Below are 21,451 nucleotides of genomic sequence, written 5' to 3'. Positions count from 1 at the left end.
TTTTCAATGGGAGACAGGTCTGGACTGCAGGCAGGCCAATCTAGTAGCCGCACACTTTTACTACAAAGCCACACTGTTGTAACACGTGCAAAATGTGGTTTGGCATTGTCTTGCTGAAATAAGCAGGGGCGTCCATGAAAAAGACGTTGCTTGGATGGCAGCGTATGTTTCTCCAAAACATGTATGTACCTTTCAGCATTAATGGTGCCTTCACAGATGTGTAAGTTACCCATGCCATTGGCACTAACACAGTCCCATACCATCACAGATGCTGGCTTTTGAACGTCCATAACAGTCCGGATGCTTGTTTTCCTCTTTGGCCCGGAGGACACGACGTCCACAATTTCCAAAAATCATTTAAAATGTGGACTCGTCGGACCACAAAACACTTTTCCACTTTGCATCAGTCCATCTTAGATGAGCTTGGGCCCAGAGAAGCCGGCGGCGTTTCTGGGTGTTGTTGATAAATGGGTTTTGCTTTGCATAGTAGAGTTTCAAGTTGTACTTACGGATGTCGCAACGAACTGTATTGTGTTCCTGAGCCCACGTGGTGATATCCTTTACACATTGATGTCGGTTTTTGATGCAGTGCCACCTGAGGGATCGAAGGTCACATGCATTCAATGTTGGTTTTCGGCCTTGCTGCTTACATGCAGTGATTTCTCCAGATTCTCTGAACCTTTTGATGATATTATGGACCGTAGATGATGAAATCCCTAAATTCCTTGCAATTGTACGTTGACGAACATTGTCCTTAAACTGATCGACTATTTTGTCACACACTTGTTCACAAAGAGGTGAACCTCGCCCCATCTTTGCTTGTGAATGACTGAGTAATTCAGGGAAGCTCCTTCTATACCCAATCATGGCACCCACCTGCTCCCAATTAGCCTGTTCACCTTTGGGATGTTCCAAACAGGTGTTTGATGAGCATTCCTCAACTTTCTCAGTCTTTTTTGCCACCTGTCCCAGCTTTTTGGAAACGTGTTGCAGCCATAAAATTCCAAGTTAATGATTATTGCTAAAAACAATAACGTTTATCAGTTTGAACATTAAATATCTTGTCTTTGTAGTGTATTCAATTAAATATGGGTTGAACATGATTTGAAAATCATTGTATTCTGTTTTTATTTATGTTTAACACAACGTCCCAACTTCATTGGAATTGGGGTTGTAGATCCAACTTTGATTTGTACGTTACATGTGTAAATGGAAAATACTTTCATCATGTTGAAATTGCAAATTTCATATTGCTAATGTAATTTGTAGCAAGATCAATAAATGTGAATATTTTCAAAATGTACTTCTAATTATTTGCACCAAAACAATGTGAACATTTTTGAATAGTCATTATTTATAGCTTATTAAGCCACCAATATGTGCGCATTCTATTGGGCTTTATTGTTCGTGTGTCTTATACATGAGGGAAGGTATCAGAATTAAAATCTTTGGGAAAGGTAAACAATATTGCAGTATTTTTATAATGCTCTGAGGATGGAGGTTCTGTATATAAGAGCCGACTTGAAAGTATACAGCAGTGTGGCTGGCGTAGTTGTAACTTTTGACTTTTTTTAGCGCTTGCTTGGAAAGGCTCTAATTTCAGCCTCTATAATGTGACTGAATTTTAAACAAGAACAAGTGAAGCCATTATTTTGCTGATATCTCTTGACTGAGATTGTTTTTCGTTTTAATCAAGCCTATTTCCTGTATCCTGTTTGTGCCCCGACCCACCTCATTTACCTGGTAACACCCTGTTCTGTGTCGACACTCAGGATGTGTGTGGTTATTTCAAGCGCACAGGAGTTTTTCCCAGGGCACACCTTTTCTTCTCCATTTGTAAACAAGCTGCCGTTGTATGATGCGAAACATGTTGCAGAGCTTGCAGCATCCGCGCTTCGATGTTCTGGTTGGGTGGAACAAGTGCAGCTTTATTCTGTAGAGTGCTGGCGACTCCACCCTGACTTCTCCCTGAATGGCATCACACAGTTCCAGCTGTTTTGGCTTCCACTCGTATGCCCGTCTTACAGCTTACGTCAGGCTAAGGCCACTCTTGACATTGCCACAGTGTGAATGAACAGGGTGAGGCCTCACGGCTCTGCCTGGAAAAAGGAGAGAATCCACAGATTGCCTTTTCCTTTGACTCTCAATCATCAAACACGATGAATGAGTCTGTTGACTTTGGGGAGTCGTTTCTCATTTTCTCTGTTTAATTTTAACACTGGCGGTCCACATTCAGACCCAGCCTGTTAATCTCTTTGTGTTTTGAACCAAGCCAGCATGTCTTTGCATATGATTTGACTTGACGACATAACAAATCAGGTTAGTTTGTAGTAGTTGTAGCACCATTGGAGAGCATCGTAAAGAACTTTTGATTCTTGAACTCCCCTTAGAGAGAAGGTGGAAAGACCATCCCTGAAGAGATTCCATTCTACATTCCAAAGAAGACAACACAAGCAAAAAATGTATAAATACCTGTGAGTAGCAACGTGAGATTTCCCCAAAAATAAGTCTGTCAAAATGCTAAGTGTGGTTAGAATGGCCACTTCAACCAGAGTACAACACACAAATTTGGAAAATTGCATGATGGCTTCTGGTGAAATTGATTTTTTTTTTTTTTTTTGGTGTCAAAGCTTTTTGGGTGGGGAATGCTTTTGTGTGATATCGCCTATAGAGAATCAGGTCAAAAATCGCCTTCCATTTATAGTAAAACAGTATAACTTGACTATGCCCCAACATACCTCCTTGACCTTTTTTTCATCTGCTACTCTGGGAAGTTGGAACCCCTACTTTGATTGGGTGACACCTTTCAGTTAAAAATAACCACCAAAAAGTTTGTTCAAAAATTCCCAGCTTTCTCCAAGTCGACGCGTCAAAATTACTGTGACGTTTTGAACAGCGTCACTAGCTCTAAAAACTCGACTTCAATAGCGCATATGGAACATTATTCGTCAGAAGAGCAGTGTGGATGGAAGAATAGGTCATGTACTACCTCAAGGCAGTCTAGACCTCCTTTTTTTATTTTTATGAGGGAAATGGGGGGGGGGGGGAGTAAATCTTTTGGAGAAATTCTGGCCTGCGACCACAATTCCCATCGTTTTCAGTTCAGGTCAGCGGTAGTAACCTAAGGCTATTGTTCACAAACATGATAAAAAGGTCTATTGTTGAAATTCCACATACACCATTCAACTCCACACTATACAATTGGATACAAAATTCAATTGTACAGTGTGCTTGTTATATCAACTGCCAGTGCTTTTGGAGACACAGGTTACGAAACGTGTTCTTGTTGACCTTGTGGCGCAGTTTGTCTTGAGCAACCTATCACCGCGCTTGTATGTTCACAGCCATGTAAAAGAACAAACAAGAGCAATTGGTCTCAATACTTAACAAATGTGGACTTGGTTTCCTGTGCCGGAGCAACCTGAATTTATTTGAGTATTTTATTTTATTTCTAGTTTGTCTGTGCTTTCTTGAATCTTTTGAGCTCATTCTGAGGCATCAATATTGAAATAATAAACAATTTTCTCAGACAAACGTTGTCCTGCACAAACTTCATTTGGAGGCCACATGGGAAGTCAGAGGTCAAGGCACACTTCACACATTGGCCAAGAGGAGCAGTGCGTTTGCTGTCGCCGGGCTACAGGCGCTGTGTACACATCTGGACAACACACTTGCACGCTCACGCACACACCGACTGCTGTCTCTTTCGAAATCATTTCACTGCGTTCTTTCAAAGCTTTGAAATATTCTACCAACAGATACGGAAATAAATACAGTAAACTTTTGCCGATTTTGTTTGCCGGGGTTGCTTCATAAAACGTGTGTAATCATAATCCCCACATTTAAGATACATGGGCATAAATATTGGGAAACCTCGCCATGACACCCAGAGAAAATGGAATTGAACGTTTTATTTCTTGATATATGTCACAAGACTTGTTCACATAGTATAGTGTCGTGTACATCTGTGGTTCTCAAATCATGGGGTTTCACAGAATAATTAGCAATAAATTATGTTGTATCCAATTATTTTATGTGCATATCTACACATGGGGACTGGCGTGCCAAACCAGTAAAAAAATCAATTAGTCCTCCCTACTTTAGCTTTAGGCCAATTAAAAGGTCTACGATTGTGACTTATAACATACAGTAAATCTGACATCCTTGCAATAGTGTTATTTTTTTTGCTTGTTTGTTTTTTTTAAACAAAAGGTATATTTTTAGAGGAATGAAGTCCCATTTTTTTCAAGAACAAACTGCATTGTTTTTAGAATGTAATATTTCCTCGAGAATAAAAGCATTGTTGTATTTTTTAAATTCAATGGTTAAAATATGACTTTCTTCCCTGGTCAAACTTAAACTTCGTTTTTATTCTGACAAATTGTCTTTGTTGTAAACATCCATCCATTTTCCAAGCCGCTTATCCTCACAGGGGTCGCGGGCGTGCTGGAGCCTATCCCAGCTATCTTCAGGCAGGAGGCGGGGTAAACCCTGAACTAGTTGCCAGCCAATTGCAGGGCACACACAAACAAACAACCATTCGCACTCACAAATCACACCTAGGGGCAATTTAGAGACTTCAATCAACCTACCATGCATGTTTTTGGGATGTGGGAGGAAACCGGAGTGCCCGGAGAAAACCCACGCAGGCACGGGGAGAACATGCAAACTCCACACAGGGATTGATTGAAACCCGGTCCTCAGAACTGTGAGGCTGACGCTTGAACCAGTCGTCCACCGTGCCCCCTGTTGTAAACATTAAAGTCTTATTCCTCATAACATTACATATTCATTTTTTTAAAATGGTATGGCAATTAGGGGTACATATGCCAGTTAAGTTTAATTGGCGTTAGGACGATGAGGAATTCCATGGAAAAATATTCACCCCTGTAAGGGGTCCTTGGACTTGAGAACCCCTGCAGTGTACATTGACTGCTGACAGAATTATACTGCCCTCCTGTGGTCATTGCAGCTAGGAACTGCCAAAACCATTATTCCACGCATTGTCGGACAGCTGATCATCTAACATAAGTAGCAGCGACATTACAACAAAAACTTCGTAGCCAGAGAAACTGAAAGGCTGCTTCTTTTCAGAAGGTTTACATACTGTGACTCCAACATACTGAAGCTCTGAGCTCTTGCTAGATTTGGCTCTTCCGCTGCAGCACACCTTTTACTTCCTGGTTCTCCACCAATCACCGGCCTCTCTCCAAGCTCGACACGTGTGGTACCTTCACGGTCCTAAGTAATGTGAGAAGGTACTATGAACCGACCAAGTTTAATAACCAGTGACGATACTATTATCCACATCCACCCAAAATATTGTTTTTTGTTGTTCTTAATTTCATCAATGTTATTTTACTATTATCAATCCATTGTCAAAACGCCTTCAGGACTCTACTGTGAGTGCAAAGCGCAGTACACACATAAAGACAATCGGCCTGTTTTTGTGCCAATGTTGCCCCTTTCCGGCCAAGCATGTCAAAACGCCAGACAATCGTGTTTTATAAGATTGTCCTTGGGTCTGATGTGTGTTAAGAGCGGATTCATCACGATTTTAGGGTCAGAAACTGGTCCGGGCCGACAATCTTAGGCCTGGTATACACGTAAGGATTTTTCAAATCTTAAAAATATTATTTATCTGTGACAGACCCCACACGTGAAGATGAAAAAAATCTGGCATTTAACAGTTTTGGTCAAATTGTGTGTGTTATGACTATAACACACATCCTATAACATCAACGCAGGACATCACACTTAAAGATTCTGTTCCACCACCAATCTCGAAATCTCACGAAGCCGAAGAAGAAACACTTCCAGATATGCGCCAATGTTTCCCTAAACGATGTTTCCCGAACATGTTTCCTACTTCTTGCCGTCTGGGGAAACCACTATTATACATAAAAATGACATCGGGTAAGACATGCTTGTTTTTATTTACGGTTGTTTCTTTTTGTGGAGTGAGGGTGCTTCTTGATTGGCTATACTCTGTTCCACGTCCCAATTCACCGCGTCATGAGTCGGGAGGAGTCAGCTTTCCCCCACACACGAAGAGTTTTGGTCGTAAATATTGAACACATTCTTTTACTACCACCATACAACACTCGTATCTCAAATTTACATTCACAGGTACAAGCAAAAATAAAAATGAGCCGAACGACAGCTGGTATCGTGAAAAACTCGTCAGTCGGATCGCTCATATCGCAAGACATGACTGTTTAATCAAGAAAGTGTCCCTGTGATGACACACCACTGCTCTTATCTGCTGTCATCACAGAGGGCCCACAGGCTCGAACAGAGCTGCGTTTCTTCAAGAGAAGACGGTTGGAAGGCTTTTCATCCGCTTGTTTGTCAGTCTCCACTGCCTGCGTTAATTACAGGCCCGAGGCTGCACTTTGAGCTCCTGCGTGGTCTTGAGAAAGAGCCACACGTCCCATTCTCACACGCACACACGCGCACGCACACACGCACACACGCACACACACACACACACACACACACACACACACACACTGGCGTGCATTTAGTGGAGAGAGCCAGTCAGTGAAGACAGCCAGTGCGCGTCACTACGGGTTGTTTTGGAAGGGCTTCTTTCTCTCTTGCAGGACCTGAGAGGATGCCGGATGGCGTCTCTGCTGCTGCTGCTGCTGCTGCCCGAGACCATGCGCGACCTCCATTAAATCCTCACGCTGTGGAAGCACCATGGCTGTTGACGGTAGGCGCCTTTGCTTTCTCTCAGGTGGCACTGAAAGGTGCTTTGGTGATCTGTTTGAGGGAACTTCCCACAACATTAGGCACAGCTGCACAATCTAACAAGAGCAACACTGGAAAAAAATATTTTGGACTGATTATTAATTAGCATTTTTGTATTACCATTTTCACATACACTTATTTAGGGTATGAAAACTATTTACAGTGTTGCCTTGATATACGAGTGTCACGACTTACAAGTTTTTTTTAAGATACCAGGCATTGTTTGGACGATATTTTTTCTTGGAATTGCGAGGGAGGAGATATGAGCACAGAATTGCATTTTAAACTACCATATAGTAAGAAAGTTCACTAACTTAATGCTAACAACACATTGCAAAACGCCAGACGGGCTAACGTAACTAGCATTTGTGTGGCAGTGTTATAACCATTCAAGTCACAGATATTTGAACACAAATGGTCCAGTAACACACATAGACACACAAACTGTACTCACAGGCATATCATCTTCATTCAATGCAAAATCGACTAATATTACTGCAGATTACTGAGAAGCTTAAAGTAGTTGTGAAACACTTCTTTGTTTGTGTCTGCATGACTGTTTAAAACTGTCCCTGGTTACGCACAGCTCGTATCCCAAGGTACCACTTTATATGGGAATTATTGATCCTAGTTTCTGAAGTTTTGGTGGGCTTCAGAGTATTTTCCCATTTCAAATTGGGCAATGGCACTTTTTAAGTTAAGATTGGGCGAGCGTTTGATTAAAACATGTCATCAAATAGGCAAAAATGTTAATCACTTCTCCTAAATCCAAGCTGTTGTCCATGAATGTCTTGTTAAAACACAAACACAAATTGGCTAATTTCATGGAGGACTCAAGAAATCAGAAAGTACATTTAAAGGCTGAAATCCGAGGATATTGACTTTTTAAGACAAAGAATAGTTCAAAACCTTTTTCACTTCCTTTCCATTCTGTGTACATAAGCTTGCTGGCAAGAATGAGGTTTCACTAAATGTTTGTGTTTGGTGTTCCCATTAGACATTTATGCTTTACAGTTTGACAGTTTGGTTATTTCCTTCTTTGGGCACGGCCTTAAAGGTGGTGTTTATGTGAAGAATATTTAAGAATATTTGTATCATTGTGGTTATAGTTAAAATGGTGCAAAGTATTAGAAACAATAATAAACATTTCAGTCCATTCCAGTTGCCTTTTGTTTAACATTTGTCATGTTCTTTGTTTTGTGCTGTACATATACTATTTTCCATCCACTTAAAATCTTTATTTTATGACTTTGTTTTTAATTGTATGTTGTTAGTTGTTTAGCTTTCAGTCCCATTCAGACTGTTCTCAAGCAAGCGCATTTGGACAACTGTTCCTAATTATCTACATTACTGTGGAAAAGCAGAATGTTTATAACAGCAGCCCGAGGGAGGAGTAACATCGTGAAGGGTATTTTGCACATCAGCGTCTTGCAGTTGAAGCTACAAGACGCTGCAGACATTGAAAGAAACTCATCTGGATTTTTATTAACACTATCGTGACGCTGTGAGTGATAGTAGGGCTCATCTTTGGCTGGATGTTGAATTCAAGGAGGTAAAAGCTTTACAGATTGAATGCCAAACATACTCTTTCATGCCCCCATGGTAGTTAAGTACATCAAATTTATATCACACTTCTCACGGAGAGAAATGCAGAATCACAAACAGTTCCCAGTTAGCTGGGGTCTCCAAACTACGCCCGCGGGCCTTTGTGGCCACCTTCCGATTTTTGGCAGTCCGCGGAGTACACTAAAAATAGTGTTTGAAAAAAAAAAGGTGGGGCCACTGTGGGTGTCGAATTAGTATGGGGGTTGCAACACCCACGTCTTCCACATGCCAAATAATAACACTAAAAATAACAGTAATACTTTGCTTTTATAAAGTGCTTTTCTTGATATAGAAAGACAAACAATTTGTATAACTAAAATGGGAACATTTCTATTTATAACACCTCAATGAATAAAGATAATTACTGAAAGTATCAGAGGAAAGTAGTGTGAATCGCGATTGTTTGCTCAGGCTTTCTGTTCTGTCAAGGTCTGCTTTGTGAAACACATTACACTCATGATCCTACTGACGTAAGCACTCTTTTAGAGGTTGTCATCCTACTACAGATTGCTCCTGTTTTGGTTCTGAATGTGGAGATGTGATTCGGGGCGGATTCTCGTGCGATACAGGGCTGAAAAGTTCAGAATTCCAGCTTTTATTTCATGGTATTGACATCTAGTTGTGGGTAGGCTCCAGCACGCCCGCAACCCTAGTGAGGATAAGCGGAATGGAAGATGAATGAATGAATGTGTTAAACAACTCAGGACAGAGGACCTTTTGTTTGAAGCCACCCACTTTTCAAGTGAGCAAAACCATTGGAACATACATTATTAAATTAATAACTTTTAATATTTGGTGGCAGAACCCTTACTTGCAATGCCTGCATCAAGCCTGCAACCCACTGACTTCACCAAACTGTTGTGTTCTTCATTTGAAATGCACTTCTTGTTTTTTTGTTTTTTTTAAATCCACTTGTTTCTTTCTGGGGGTTTTTCTTTCAGTCTCCTCTCCAGGATGTAAAATGCATACTCTCTTTCGTTAAGGTCTAGTGATTGACTTGGCCAGTCTAAGACCTTCCCCCTAATGAAGTCCTTTGTTGTGTTAGCAGTGTGTTTTGGGTTATTGTCTTGTTGCATGATGAAGCTTCTCCCGATTAGGTTTTCTCTGGGTACTCCGGTTTCCTCCCACATCCCAAAAGCATGCACGGTAGGTTGATTGAAGAATATAAATTGCCCTAGGTGTGAATGTGAGTGTTGTTTGTTTATATGTGCCCTGCGATTGGCCGGCGACCAGTTCAGGGTGTATCCCGCCTCTCGCCAGAAGATAGCTGGGATAGGCTCCAGCATGCCCGCGACCCTACTGAGGATAAGCGGTTCAGAAAATGGATGGAATTTAAAGAAAAATGCATCCAAACTAATCGGGAGAAGGTTCATCATGCTACCAGACAATGTCCCAAAACACACTGCCAACACAACAATGGACTTCATCAGGGGGAGAAAGTGGAAGGTCTTAGACTGGCCAAGTCAATCACCTGACCTTAACCCAATAGAGCATGCATTTTACTGAAGGGGAGAAACCCCCGGAAACAAACAAGAACTGAACGAGGCTGCAGTAAAGTCCTGGAAAAGCATTTCAAATAAAGAATGGAACAGTCTGGTGAAGTCAATGGGTCGCAGGCCTGATGCAGTTATTGCAAGTAAGGGTTATGCCACCAAATCTTAAATGTTATTCACTTTAAGTTCGTTTAATCATGCCTGTTCCAATACTTTTGGTCACTTGAAAAGTGGGTGGGTTCAAACAAAAGGAGTCTGGAGTTGTTTAAGCCATCTAGATGTAAATACCATGAAATAAAATCTGGAATTCTGAACATTTGTCTCATGTTCATCTTTTAATCTGAAACCCAAATGTCTTCAGTATACAACAAAAACAAAGGAATTGACCTTACCATTCCAATACATTTGGAGGGGACTGTATTTAAATCTTCCCATTCTATTTAATTATGTAATTACTATATTTATATTTGCGATAATGTACAATATAATGAGTGCTATTTTCATGATTAGAAACACATTACAATGCTTTTACTTGTTCTTTTTAGGAGGCTGGAATGGATAAAGTGCATTCTAGTAATTATAATGGGGAAACATGATTTTAAAATAGGAATACATGCAGCCTTAGTTTTCTCTGTAGCCCCCCGAAAAAAAGGTCTGCACACTCCTGGTTGATGGCATAGCAGCATAGCACCAGTCCCTCCTGACAGATTCGCCTTTCCTCTTTATAAATTCCTTTTAGTCAAGTCAAGATATTACACACAAACACATCTGCCTGCTGAGCTACAAACGGCGTCAGCAAGCCTCCTTCAAATCTGGTACATGAATCAGTAATGAATGGTTGCTTTCTGCCGGGATCCGGGCCAAGAGAAACATGTTTACTGTACTTCCGCACTTTCTTTAATTAGCCAATGTTGGTAAACCGCCTGCTGTTGAGTGAGCTGGTGACGGGTCCTGACTGATGTTTATGCCTATGCACCAAACAGCAGTTCAGAGTACCCACCCTTTTTGGAGTCCTTGGAGGGGGTGCTGGAGAGCGGGCTCTCCTATCTCTGGGGTTGAGGTCACCGAGGTGGTTAAAAAGCTCCTCGGTGGCAAGGCCCCTGGATGAGATTCGCCAGAAGTTCCTCAAGGCTCTGGATGTTGTGGGGCTGTCCTGGTTGACACGCCTGTGCAACATCGCTTGGACATCGGGGACAGTGCCACTGGGGTGGTGGTCCCCCTTTTTGGTGGACCGGAGGGTGTGTTCCAACTACAGGGGGATCACACTCCTCAGCCTTCCTGGTAAGGTCTATTCAGGGGTGCTGGACAGGAGGGTCCGTCGGGAAGTCGAATTTCAGATTCAGGAGGAGCAGTGTGGTTTTCGTCCTGGCCGTGGAACAGTGGACCAGCTCTACACCCTTGGCAGGGTCCTCGAGGGTGCATGGGAGTTCGCCCAACCAGTCTACATGTGTTTTGTGGACTTGGAGAAGGCATTCGACCGTGTCCCTCGGGGAGTCCTGCGTGGAGTATGGGGTACCGAACCCCCTGATACGGGCTGTTCTGTCCCTGTACGACCGGAGTCAGAGTTTGGTCCGCATATCCGGCAGTAAGTCGGAATCGTTTCCGGTGAGGGTTGGACTCCGCCAAGGCTGCCCTTTGTCACCGATTCTGTTCATAACTTTTCTGGACAGAATTTCAAGGCGCAGCCGAGGCATAGAGGGGGTCCGGTTTGGTGGCGTCAGTATTGCATCTCTGCTTTTTGCAGATGATGTGGTTCTGTTGGCTTCATCAAGCTGTGACCTCCAACTCTCACTGGAGCAGTTCGCAGCTGAGTGTGAAGCGGCTGGGATGAGAATCAGCACCTCCAAATCTGAGACCATGGTCCTCAGTCGGAAAAGGGTGGCGTGCCCTCTCCAGGTCGGAGCTGAGATCCTTCCCCATGTGGAGGAGTTCAAGTATCTTGGGATCTTGTTCATGAGTGAGGGAAGAATGGAACCGGAGATCGACAGGCGGATCAATGCAGCGTCTACAGTGATGCTGACTTTGTATAGATCCGTTGTGGTAAAGAAGGCGCTAAGCCGAAAGGCGAAGCTCTCGATTTACCGTCGACCTACGTTCATACCCTCACCTATGGTCATGCTGTGGGTCGTGACCGAAAGAACAAGATCCCAGATACATGCGGCCGAAATGAGTTTCCTCCGCAGGGTGTCCGGGCTCTCCCTTAGAGATAGGGTGAGAAGCTCGGTAATCCGGGAGGATCTCAGAGTAGAGCCGCTGCTCCTCCACATCGAGAGGTGCCAGATGAGGTGGCTGGGGCATCTGATTTGGATGCCTCCCGGACGCCTCCCTGGTGAGGGAGGAGGAGACCCGGAGACGACCCAGGACACCCTGACGATACTACATCCTTCGGCTGGCCTGGGAACGCCTCGGGACCCCCCGGGAGAGTTGGACGAAGTGGCTGGGGAGAGGGAAGTCTGGGCGTCCCTGCTAAAGCTACTGCCCCCACGACCCGACCTTGGGTAAGCGGTAGAAAATGGATGGATGGATGGATGGATGTTGAGTGAGCTTGGACGTCCGCCTGCATGGCCTCCTCGAAACAATGAGAAACTTCGACATCCATTCACCGCTGCACAACGTTTAAAAAACGCTGAGGCCAAATTATTGAACTCTGCCCGCAGGAGCTGTTCCACACTTAGATTGAGTGTAAACGCTGCTTTGTGGCTGCTCTGTTATCGTCAGAGCAGGTACAAGCATGTCGTCCTTGCTGACATTACCACACAATGACAGGCTCTGTTTGCACAACGTGCGTCGCCCTGCGTTTATCATCCACCTCCTCGTCTTTCATCATCTTTTATCTCCGCAGCGGCATCCAGTTTCAGTTTCTGCCGGCCAGCGGTGGAGTACAGAGCTCTGCCCGACGACTTTAAACAGCAGCTGAGTCGACGGACGGGGGGGAACCTGACCTGGCACGACGGCCGCGGACAGAAGGCGGCGGGAGGCCAGGCAGTCAAGCTGCTGCAGCAGCCAGGCACAGAGGCCCATCAGGTATACTTGTGTCTTGACTCATATCTCAAATCATCTTTGCCCATTGAAATGAATAGCCAAACAGTGTGCACCCTCTGGTGCGTACGCCATGGCCACCAGGGGTAAGTATAATACAGAAAATGAGACGCACACTAAAAAGAGTTTTGCAACTGGCTCTGTAAACTGGAGTAATATTAGTTGTTTTTTGATGAGGATAAAGATTATATGCCTTTGAGAATTGCTATATTGTTTGTCTACATGCATTGCTGCATGGTTTGTGTTCAAATAGCAATTGCTGAAAGGCTTCCAACAGCAACACATTGATACTAGTTTTGTTAGCCTTGTTTTGTCTTGGGATCTATCCAATTCTTTCATTTTAACTTTTGTTGCAAACCTGGGGGCAGAATCCGGTGAAATGAAAAACATCTACGCGGGCCTGCTGGGTGTACAGAGAGCAAGTTTGGCATACCACATGTGCTGTGTGTGTCCCCATGTGTGTGCACGTAAATGACAAGAATAACAATTCTTACGTCACGCCTTCAATCGCTACATTGTCTGATAGGCTGCTCCTGTCGTGCCAGGCCAAGTTTTAAAATAAAAATTTAAATTAAATTGGATGCATTATATTGGACCAGAGAGGGATGATATTTTTCAGAAGATTATTTTAATAATATTCAACGTTCAGGTCATACAGACACTTTTAACATATATGACAAAAGCTGTGGGTTTTTTTTCAACTGCAAACTACCTTTAATAACTTTAAATTATGTATTACAAATGTTGACTGTTGCGGATTCTGCTTCCCATCTTGGAGAGAAACGTGAGCTTGAACATACTGTTGGGCTACAAACCAGGAGGATGAAATGCTAGCAAATATAGCAAGCTAGCTGACATATCATGCAGTCACCACACCGTGTTGTACATTTCTGAAAATATACGTTGGTAGAATAAGGTCGAGAAGATGTTACTGCTCCTCCACTGCATCCCTTTGTAAGGAACATTTGGAAGAAAAAAAAAACGTCAGGCAAATGGCCATTTTATTAACAGAATGGAGGCTGTTTCTTTCCCCGCGGGCTGGCTGGCTCTAAAGTAGCACAGGCCCTGCCTGCCGTACTATTTGCGCCACAGAGCAGCACTGGCAAGATAGTTGGTTGATAGTATGCAATCGTTGATTGGAGGGGGGGGAAAAAGTCACACATAGCCCTTGTGTCCAGTTAAAACGGACGATCTCATCCCATTACCGGGTGTTGCATTGTTGGTGTTGACTGAGACTGGTGTCATTTGCAGTTGCTAATCATGGCGCATGTGCCTTTGTGTTCACCCCGTTTAAAGGCTCTTTAACAGTTGGAAATGAGCTGCTGCTAAAGCTGCAAACTGGATGATTATGCAGTTGTACACCATGCATTGTTGCCCCCCTTCAATCCTATAGGATGCGAAAAAGTGTCACGATAATGAACTATGATTCCCGAAAGACTTTAATACCATTAAAACTAATCTTACAACCTTTAAAAATAAACCATCCATCTTAGGCACTAAACGGAGCAAAAAAAAAATCCCTTCAACAGACAGTACTTCCTTGGCACCAATTACTACTTTTTTATTAGCCCGGGCTTTCGCAGCATCTTGGGGTGTTTCTAAAAGAGCACAATAGTTGAGTTTTTCACCGAATAGCCGAGGATAGGTTCCACAGAAAAAATGTGAATAGTGATTGGGGGGGGGGTCGTTTTTTGTTTGTTTTTTAAGTCCGTCTTGACAGCCAGTGTGTGGATCGGGGCTTCAAGCTGGCGTAGCTGCTTTAGAGCGCCTCATTGTCCACCGTGAGTGTGCACATGTCACTGAGAGACGGCGGAAGAGTGAGGGGAAGAAAACAAAGTCTGGTTTGACAGCCAGTGTGTGGACCGGGGCTTCACACTGACGTGGCCGCTTTAGAGCGCCTCGTTGTAACAGCGTGAAAAAAGCCCTCTGACAACCCGGTGTGATATTTTCCAGCCACCAGTGGCTTTCCTCAGATATATTTTCGCTGCTCAAACAAGAAGCTATTGGAAGCCAGAAGAAAGATGATAGACGAAGTAGAATCCATTTTTTCAAGTCGTAGTAGTGTTATTTTATTAACAGTTGAGTGGCACATGGTTTTAGCGGATTCAGCGTTCGAGAGGAGGAAGAAAGTCTTGATTTTTCAAAATTTTGAAGCCTCAATTTATATACTTGATTTTTTTTCAATGATTTCAAGTTTGGCAGGTTTGTTAACAACACTCTTCTCTATGGCATGTCAAATTTAGAAAACATTTGTTTTCACTCTACAGCAGACATGCCCAAAGTCCGGCCCCCGGGCCAAATCCGGCCCGTGTTCATATTTCCGCTGGCCCGAAGCCTCTGTCATAAAACCAATAATATGTGGCCCGGCAGTAGAAAATACACGCGCAATTTTATATTTCACCACAGGATGGCAGTAAACTTGTGGCTGAACTCTCGCGGGGCCGTTTTGCGCATGATCTGTTTTTTGCCCATTTCTAAAATGGCAACTGGAAGTAAGAAAAGGAAAGTTGATAGCGAGGGCCGACGTTTCCAGGACAAATGGAAGTCTGAATATATTTTCACTGAGTTTAGAAACAACTGTGTCTGCCTAATTTGCCAAGAGACTGTGGCTGTGTTCAAGGAGTTCAATATAAAGAGGCACGACCAGACGGAACATGCTAATTACGACAAGCTAACTGGGAACGAACGCAGTGAAAGATTGAAGCAACTGGAAGCTGGTTTAACGGCACAGCAACACTTTTTCACAAGAGCCAGTGAGTCGAATGAAAATACAACAAAGGCAAGCTATGAGGTGGCAACGCTGATTGCCAAGCACCGCAAACCTTTTACTGAGGGTGAATTTATTAAAGACTGTGTGATGAAAATGGTGGAGAACATTTGTCCTGAGAAAAAGCAACAGTTCGCCAATGTTTTCCTGGCTCGTAGCACTGTGTCACGAAGGAGCGAAGAAGTTTCTTCTGATGTTAAGAGACAGTTGGACGCAAAAGGAGTGGAGTTTGAATTTTTTTCGTGAGCCTGTGACGAAAGCACGGATGCATCCGACAGCGCTCAGTTCCTGATTTTTTTTAGAGGAGTGGACAGTGAAATGAACGTGCGTGAAGAGCTACTTGACCTGCAGAGCCTTAAGGACCAAACAAGAGGGAAAGATTTATTTGCTTCTGTTAGTTCCGCCGTACATGACATAAAATTAAAGTGGAATAAAATCACGGGGATTATTACGGATGGCGCACCTGCCATGGTTGGGGAGCACAGTGGATTATCAACCCTAGTGTGTCACAAAGTAAGCAAAGAAGGAGGTAAAGCTATAAAACTCCATTGTATTATTCACCAAAAAGTTCTATGTGCCAAACCGTTGATGTTCCAGCCCACCTGCAGTTGGAACTCATTGAGCTGCAGTGTGACACAGAGTGTCGCAGCCGGTACCAACAACTCCCTCTTCTCAACTTTTACCAGCAGCTGGATAAAGACAGGTTCCAAGAGATTCGTACATTTGCTAAGAAAATGTTGAGCTTGTTTGGCTCGACATACTTGTGTGAGAAGACATTCTCAGTCATGAACATGAATAAGAACCGCGCGAGGACAAGACTAAGTGACTCCCACCTGCGTGACATCTTGCGCATTAAAACCACCGCTTTTGAGCCAGACCTGCCCCATTTACTGCAGCCGTGATCTCAGTATCACCCTTCACATTAATGCAAACATGTTGTTTGTTGATTCTGATGAATAAAGTTTGAGTCAAATTTCATAAAAATACTTTATTTTGCATTTCATTCATTTTTATTTGAACCTTCATTTATCCAGGTCAGGCAGTTATAAGATCTACCTAGCAGCAGACAGCATAGTAAAACAGTAAAATAAAAATACAAAAAAGCATTCCCCTCGTCGGTAGCATGTAAAATTAATGCTGGTCCGCATGACAATATTTTTACGGCAATGTGGGCCCTGAGCCAAAAAGTTTGGGCACCCCTGCTCTACAGGGACTTTCAAAGAACTAACCCACTTGGTTTAGTGGGCCACATCAAATGATGTGATAGGCCATATCTGGCCCTCTAACCGTGAGTTTTCCAACTATGTTGTTCACTGCGGTGTTTTCTGCCATCTGTCCGTCTGCAGTATCGTTCCAGTGACAATTACAGCATATACAACACCAGCCCGACGCAGCTCAGCTTGACCCGACCCGTTGTCCTGTGGACGCAGCAAGATGTTTGCAAATGGCTGAAGAAGCACTGTCCACACAACTACTTGGCCTACGTCGAGGCCTTCTCCCATCACGCCATCACCGGTATGCGAAGCATGCGGGACGAACATGTTTGAATGCAATTTGGTACTACCCCAAATTGATTTGTAATCATTACGACGTTGAGGCCGGGCGCTGCTCCGTCTGAATGGCGACAAGCTGAAGAGGATGGGACTGGTGCAAGAGACGCTGAGACAGGAGCTGCTCCAGCAAGTTCTTCAGCTGCAAGTTCAGGAGGAAGGACGCAACCTGCAACTGCTCAGCAGAGGTGAAGGTCTGTGACAACATGCAGTTTCAAACTTAAGTACAAAGGTGTATTCTTCTGCCTTCTGCCACGACCAATAAAGTTAGAATATCTCACAAAAGTGAGTACACCCCTCAAACACTCGCATCTCTAATCATCTTTTCCCTAAACCTTTGACAACAACAGTGAGTACACCCCTAAGTGAAAATGTCCCCTTATTGACAGATAACGCAGGGAGACACGACAAACGGTCCGTGTGGTATAATCGTATTGAGCCTAAATTTGGACAGCGGTCAGAACGGCGGCAAAAACGAGTGAATATTCCGACGCCCACACACTGTCACGGTGCCCCCTAAAAAGGCTGATGATTACAATGCATGACTGGTGCGTCACCGATGTCCACGCCCACCCAGACACTGCAACACAAAGAAAAACAACTTGAAACACAGGGCCATGACAGTCCAGGCCCTGAGTTAAAAAAGCACACCTATACCATGATGCTCCCCCCACCATGCTTCACAATTGGGATAAGGTTTTGACGTTGGTGTGGTGTGCCATTTTTCTTCCACACATGGTGTTGTGTGTTCCTCCCAAAACAATTCAACTTGGTTTCCCCTGTCCACAAAATATTTTGCCAGAAGTACTGTGGAACATCCAAGTGGTCTATAGCAAACTTCACACGTGGAGCCATGTTTTTTTTTTTAGACAGCAACGGCTTCCTCCTTGGTGATCTCCTATCATCCCATTCTTGTTTAATGTGTGCCAGTTCTTTTTTATTTTTTTTATTTTTTATAAAACCTCATTGAGCATTCTGCACTGTACTCTTGCAGTCATCTGAAGAGGACGGCCACTCCTTGGAAAAGAAGCAACAGTGTTGAACTTTCTCTTTTTGTAGACAATTTGTCAACCATTGACCGATGAATATCTTCCAGACTTTGAGATACTTTTGTAACCTTTTTTTTTTTTTTTTTTTAGCAAGGCATGGTATACACCAGGAAATGTTACTTGAAAGGAGACAATTCTAACTCGGTGTGTGTTTCCCTCTCTGTCTCGTGAATGTTAGTTTCATAAAAGAATATGAAAACATAATTGTTTGTGTGGTTTTAGAGTAACAGACTGTGTTTGTTTATTCTTGTGATTTAGATGAAAATCAGACCACATTTTATGAAATGTAAGCAATTGCTCTTGTAGTGCATTAAAAAAGATATTATATTGATAATTCAGCAATGAATGATCATATGAATATCAATGAATAATCAGTATTAATGGCAGAAATAGATCACATTTTACTGTGTGAATATTTATGATGTCTTTTAACAATTATTGTAGCGTTCATCACTTGTTTCTGCTGAACCACACAAGATAAGTGATGTTCACGTCTCCATTGTCTTTCACAGGTTTCTTTGAAAAGAGGTCGTAGGTAAACCCGCTTGAGAGAGAGACATTCTGTGGGACGTATTGCACCAACCAGGTATAAGTGCAGGTGCACAGTCCACAGACGGATGATGACAATCTCTTCTGTCGTGATTTTGTTATTTTTACATTATTTGTGTAAACTGGATCAATGAATTCAAGATAATTAAAATATCAACAAAAAGCTGTGCAGGTGTGTATCAGTGTATGACAATCGACAATGGTTGGAAATAACACTTTTTTTCATGTACAGTATCTGCACTTGACTTCAGTATTTATTTTTCCCATAACAACTTATTACTTTTACTCCCTACATTTGAAAACAGAAATATACTTTCTATTACTTACTTTGTCAAAATAAGCTCTTTACTTTTTTCAACCTCTGCGGATGATGACGCATTGTAAAAAATAAAAAATAAAAGAAATAAACCAAAAAGACAACCAAAAAAGGCAAATAAAGAGAGGTAGTCATCTTGATTGATTGAGATCTTGGGCTCAACATGGAGGAACGTAAACCAGGCAGCGTTAACAACGATGGTGCAACTGATTGGGAGAAGCAAGGGATTCCCTATCCATGGCCTTATTTAAGAGTTTTTAATTGTTTGAAGTTGTCAGCATCAAAAATGATTTGTGGCAAGTGCGCCTTTTTTTGTGCCAGCGTAAAAAAAACACCAGTTTGCATTCGAAAAAGATCAGTCGAATCTGAAAATGTATACAGGTAAGGAGCGTATTAGGAGCTTTTTGTTTTTGTTTTTGTTTTTTTTTCAGTTGCTAGCATTAGCTAATTTGTTTTTTTTTGTTTTTTTGGTTTTTTTTCCATGCAGTATCTGTTGTCAGTTCAGTCCTGATTATCCTGTCGAAAATTCAGCTCGCAACAAAAGCTCTGACCAATGATTATTATTTTATTTTTTTTGCCTTCTTAGTATGAACACAACACAAGTTAATAAGAGGGAAACAATTTTGTGTGCAGGAAAAAAAACTTTTTATTTTCTCAAAAAGGGCATTGAATATAATTGCATTATAATTAATTATTATTTTTGGTTGGTAAATGCAGCCCTATGGGGGGCACAAGTCAGTGCAAACTGTAGGCCGGTCCCAAGCCCGGATAAATGCAGAGGGTTGCGTCAGGAAGGGCATCCGGCTTAAAACCTCGCCAAACAAATGTGAGCGTCCATCCAAAGAATTCCATACCGGATCGGTCGTGGCCCGGGTTAACAACGTCCGCCACCGGCACCGTCAACCTGCGGGGCGCCGTTGGAAATTCAGCTACTGTGGGTCGAAATCAAAGAAGAAGAAGAGGAGGTGAAAAAGCGGGTTCTTCGGCAGAAAGAGAAGAGGAAAACACACAGCCTAGAACTGAATGTGGGGACTTTGAATGTTGGGACTATGACAGGAAAATCTCGGGAGTTGGTTGACATGATGATTAGGAGAAAGGTTGATATATTGTGTGTCCAGGAGACCAGGTGGAAAGGCAGTAAGGCTAGAAGTTTAGGGGCAGGGTTTAAATTATTTTACCATGGTGTCGATGGGAAGAGAAATGGAGTCGGGGTTATTTTAAAAGAAGAGTTGGCTAAGAATGTCTTGGAGGTGAAAAGAGTATCAGATCGAGTGATGAGGCTGAAATTTGAAATTGAGGGTGTTATGTGTAATGTGTTTAGTGGCTATGCCCCACAGGTAGGATGTGACCTAGAGGTGAAAGAGAAATTCTGGAAGGAGCTAGATGATGTAGTTCTGAGCATCCCAGACAGAGAGAGAGTCGTGATTGGTGCAGATTGTAATGGACATGTTGGTGAAGGTAATAGGAGTGATGAAGAAGTGATGGTTAAGTACGGCATTCAGGAAAGGAACTTGGAGGGACAGATGGTGGTAGAAAAAGGATGCAAATGGCTATAGTGAACACTTTTTTCCAGAAGTGGCACGAACATAGGAGAGAGAGCGGAGGTAGAAGCACACAGGTGGATTACATCTTGTGCAGACGATGTCATCTGAAGGAGGTTACCAACTGTAAGGTAGTGGTAGGGGAGAGTGTGGCTAGACAGCATAGGATGGCGGTGTGTAAGATGACTGGTGGTGGGGAGGAAAATTAGGAAGACAAAGGCAGAGAAGAGAACCATGTGGTGGAAGCTGAGACAGGACGAGTGTTGTGCAGCTTTTTTTTCAGGTGATACAGGCTCTCGGTGGACGGGAGGAGCTTCCAGAAGACTGGACAGCCAAGGTGATCAGAGAAGCAGGCAAGAGAGTACTTGGTGTATCTTCTGGCAGGAAAGGAGAGAAGGAGACTTGGTGGTGGAACCTCACAGTACAGGAAATCATACAAGGAAAAAGGTTAGCTAAGAAGAAGTAGGACACTGAGAGGACCGAGGAGAGGCGAAAGGAATACATTGAGATGTGACACAGGGCAAAGGTAGAGGTGGCAAAGGCCAAACGAGAGGCATATGATGACATGTATGCCAGGTTGGACACTAAAGAAGGAGAAAAGGATCTATACAGGCTGGCCAGACAGAGGGATAGAAATGGGAAGGATGTGCAGCAGGTTAGGGTGATTAAGGATAGAGATGGAAATATGTTGACTGGTGTAAGTAGTGTGCGAGCTAGATGGAAAGAATACTTTGAGGAGTTGATGAATGAGGAAAAATATAGAGAAGGGAGAGTAGAAGAGGTAAGTGT

General features: G+C 43.1%; 1 protein-coding gene across 2 annotated transcripts; it reads left to right on the top strand.

Annotated features, from left to right (window-relative positions):
• The first annotated feature begins 6,523 nt into the window (after positions 1-6,523).
• On the top strand, positions 6,524-18,955 carry samd10a (sterile alpha motif domain containing 10a). 2 transcript variants are annotated; one of them, XM_061674197.1, is made up of 5 exons: positions 6,524-6,715; positions 12,694-12,875; positions 17,004-17,172; positions 17,255-17,395; positions 18,769-18,955. In XM_061674197.1, exons 1-5 carry the CDS (start codon positions 6,703-6,705, stop codon positions 18,789-18,791), a joined length of 528 nt encoding a protein of 175 aa, XP_061530181.1. In that variant the 5' UTR covers positions 6,524-6,702; the 3' UTR covers positions 18,792-18,955. The 2 variants fall into 2 exon arrangements, with proteins under 2 accessions (XP_061530181.1, XP_061530171.1); XM_061674187.1 differs by having other exon boundaries at positions 6,525-6,715; positions 17,255-17,401.
• The last annotated feature ends 2,496 nt before the right edge of the window (positions 18,956-21,451 follow it).

This window comes from Phycodurus eques, chromosome 1 (assembly GCF_024500275.1).
Source record: "Phycodurus eques isolate BA_2022a chromosome 1, UOR_Pequ_1.1, whole genome shotgun sequence".
NCBI classification, from domain to species: Eukaryota; Metazoa; Chordata; class Actinopteri; order Syngnathiformes; family Syngnathidae; genus Phycodurus; species Phycodurus eques.
This window is presented reverse-complemented; position numbering and strand designations above follow the sequence as displayed.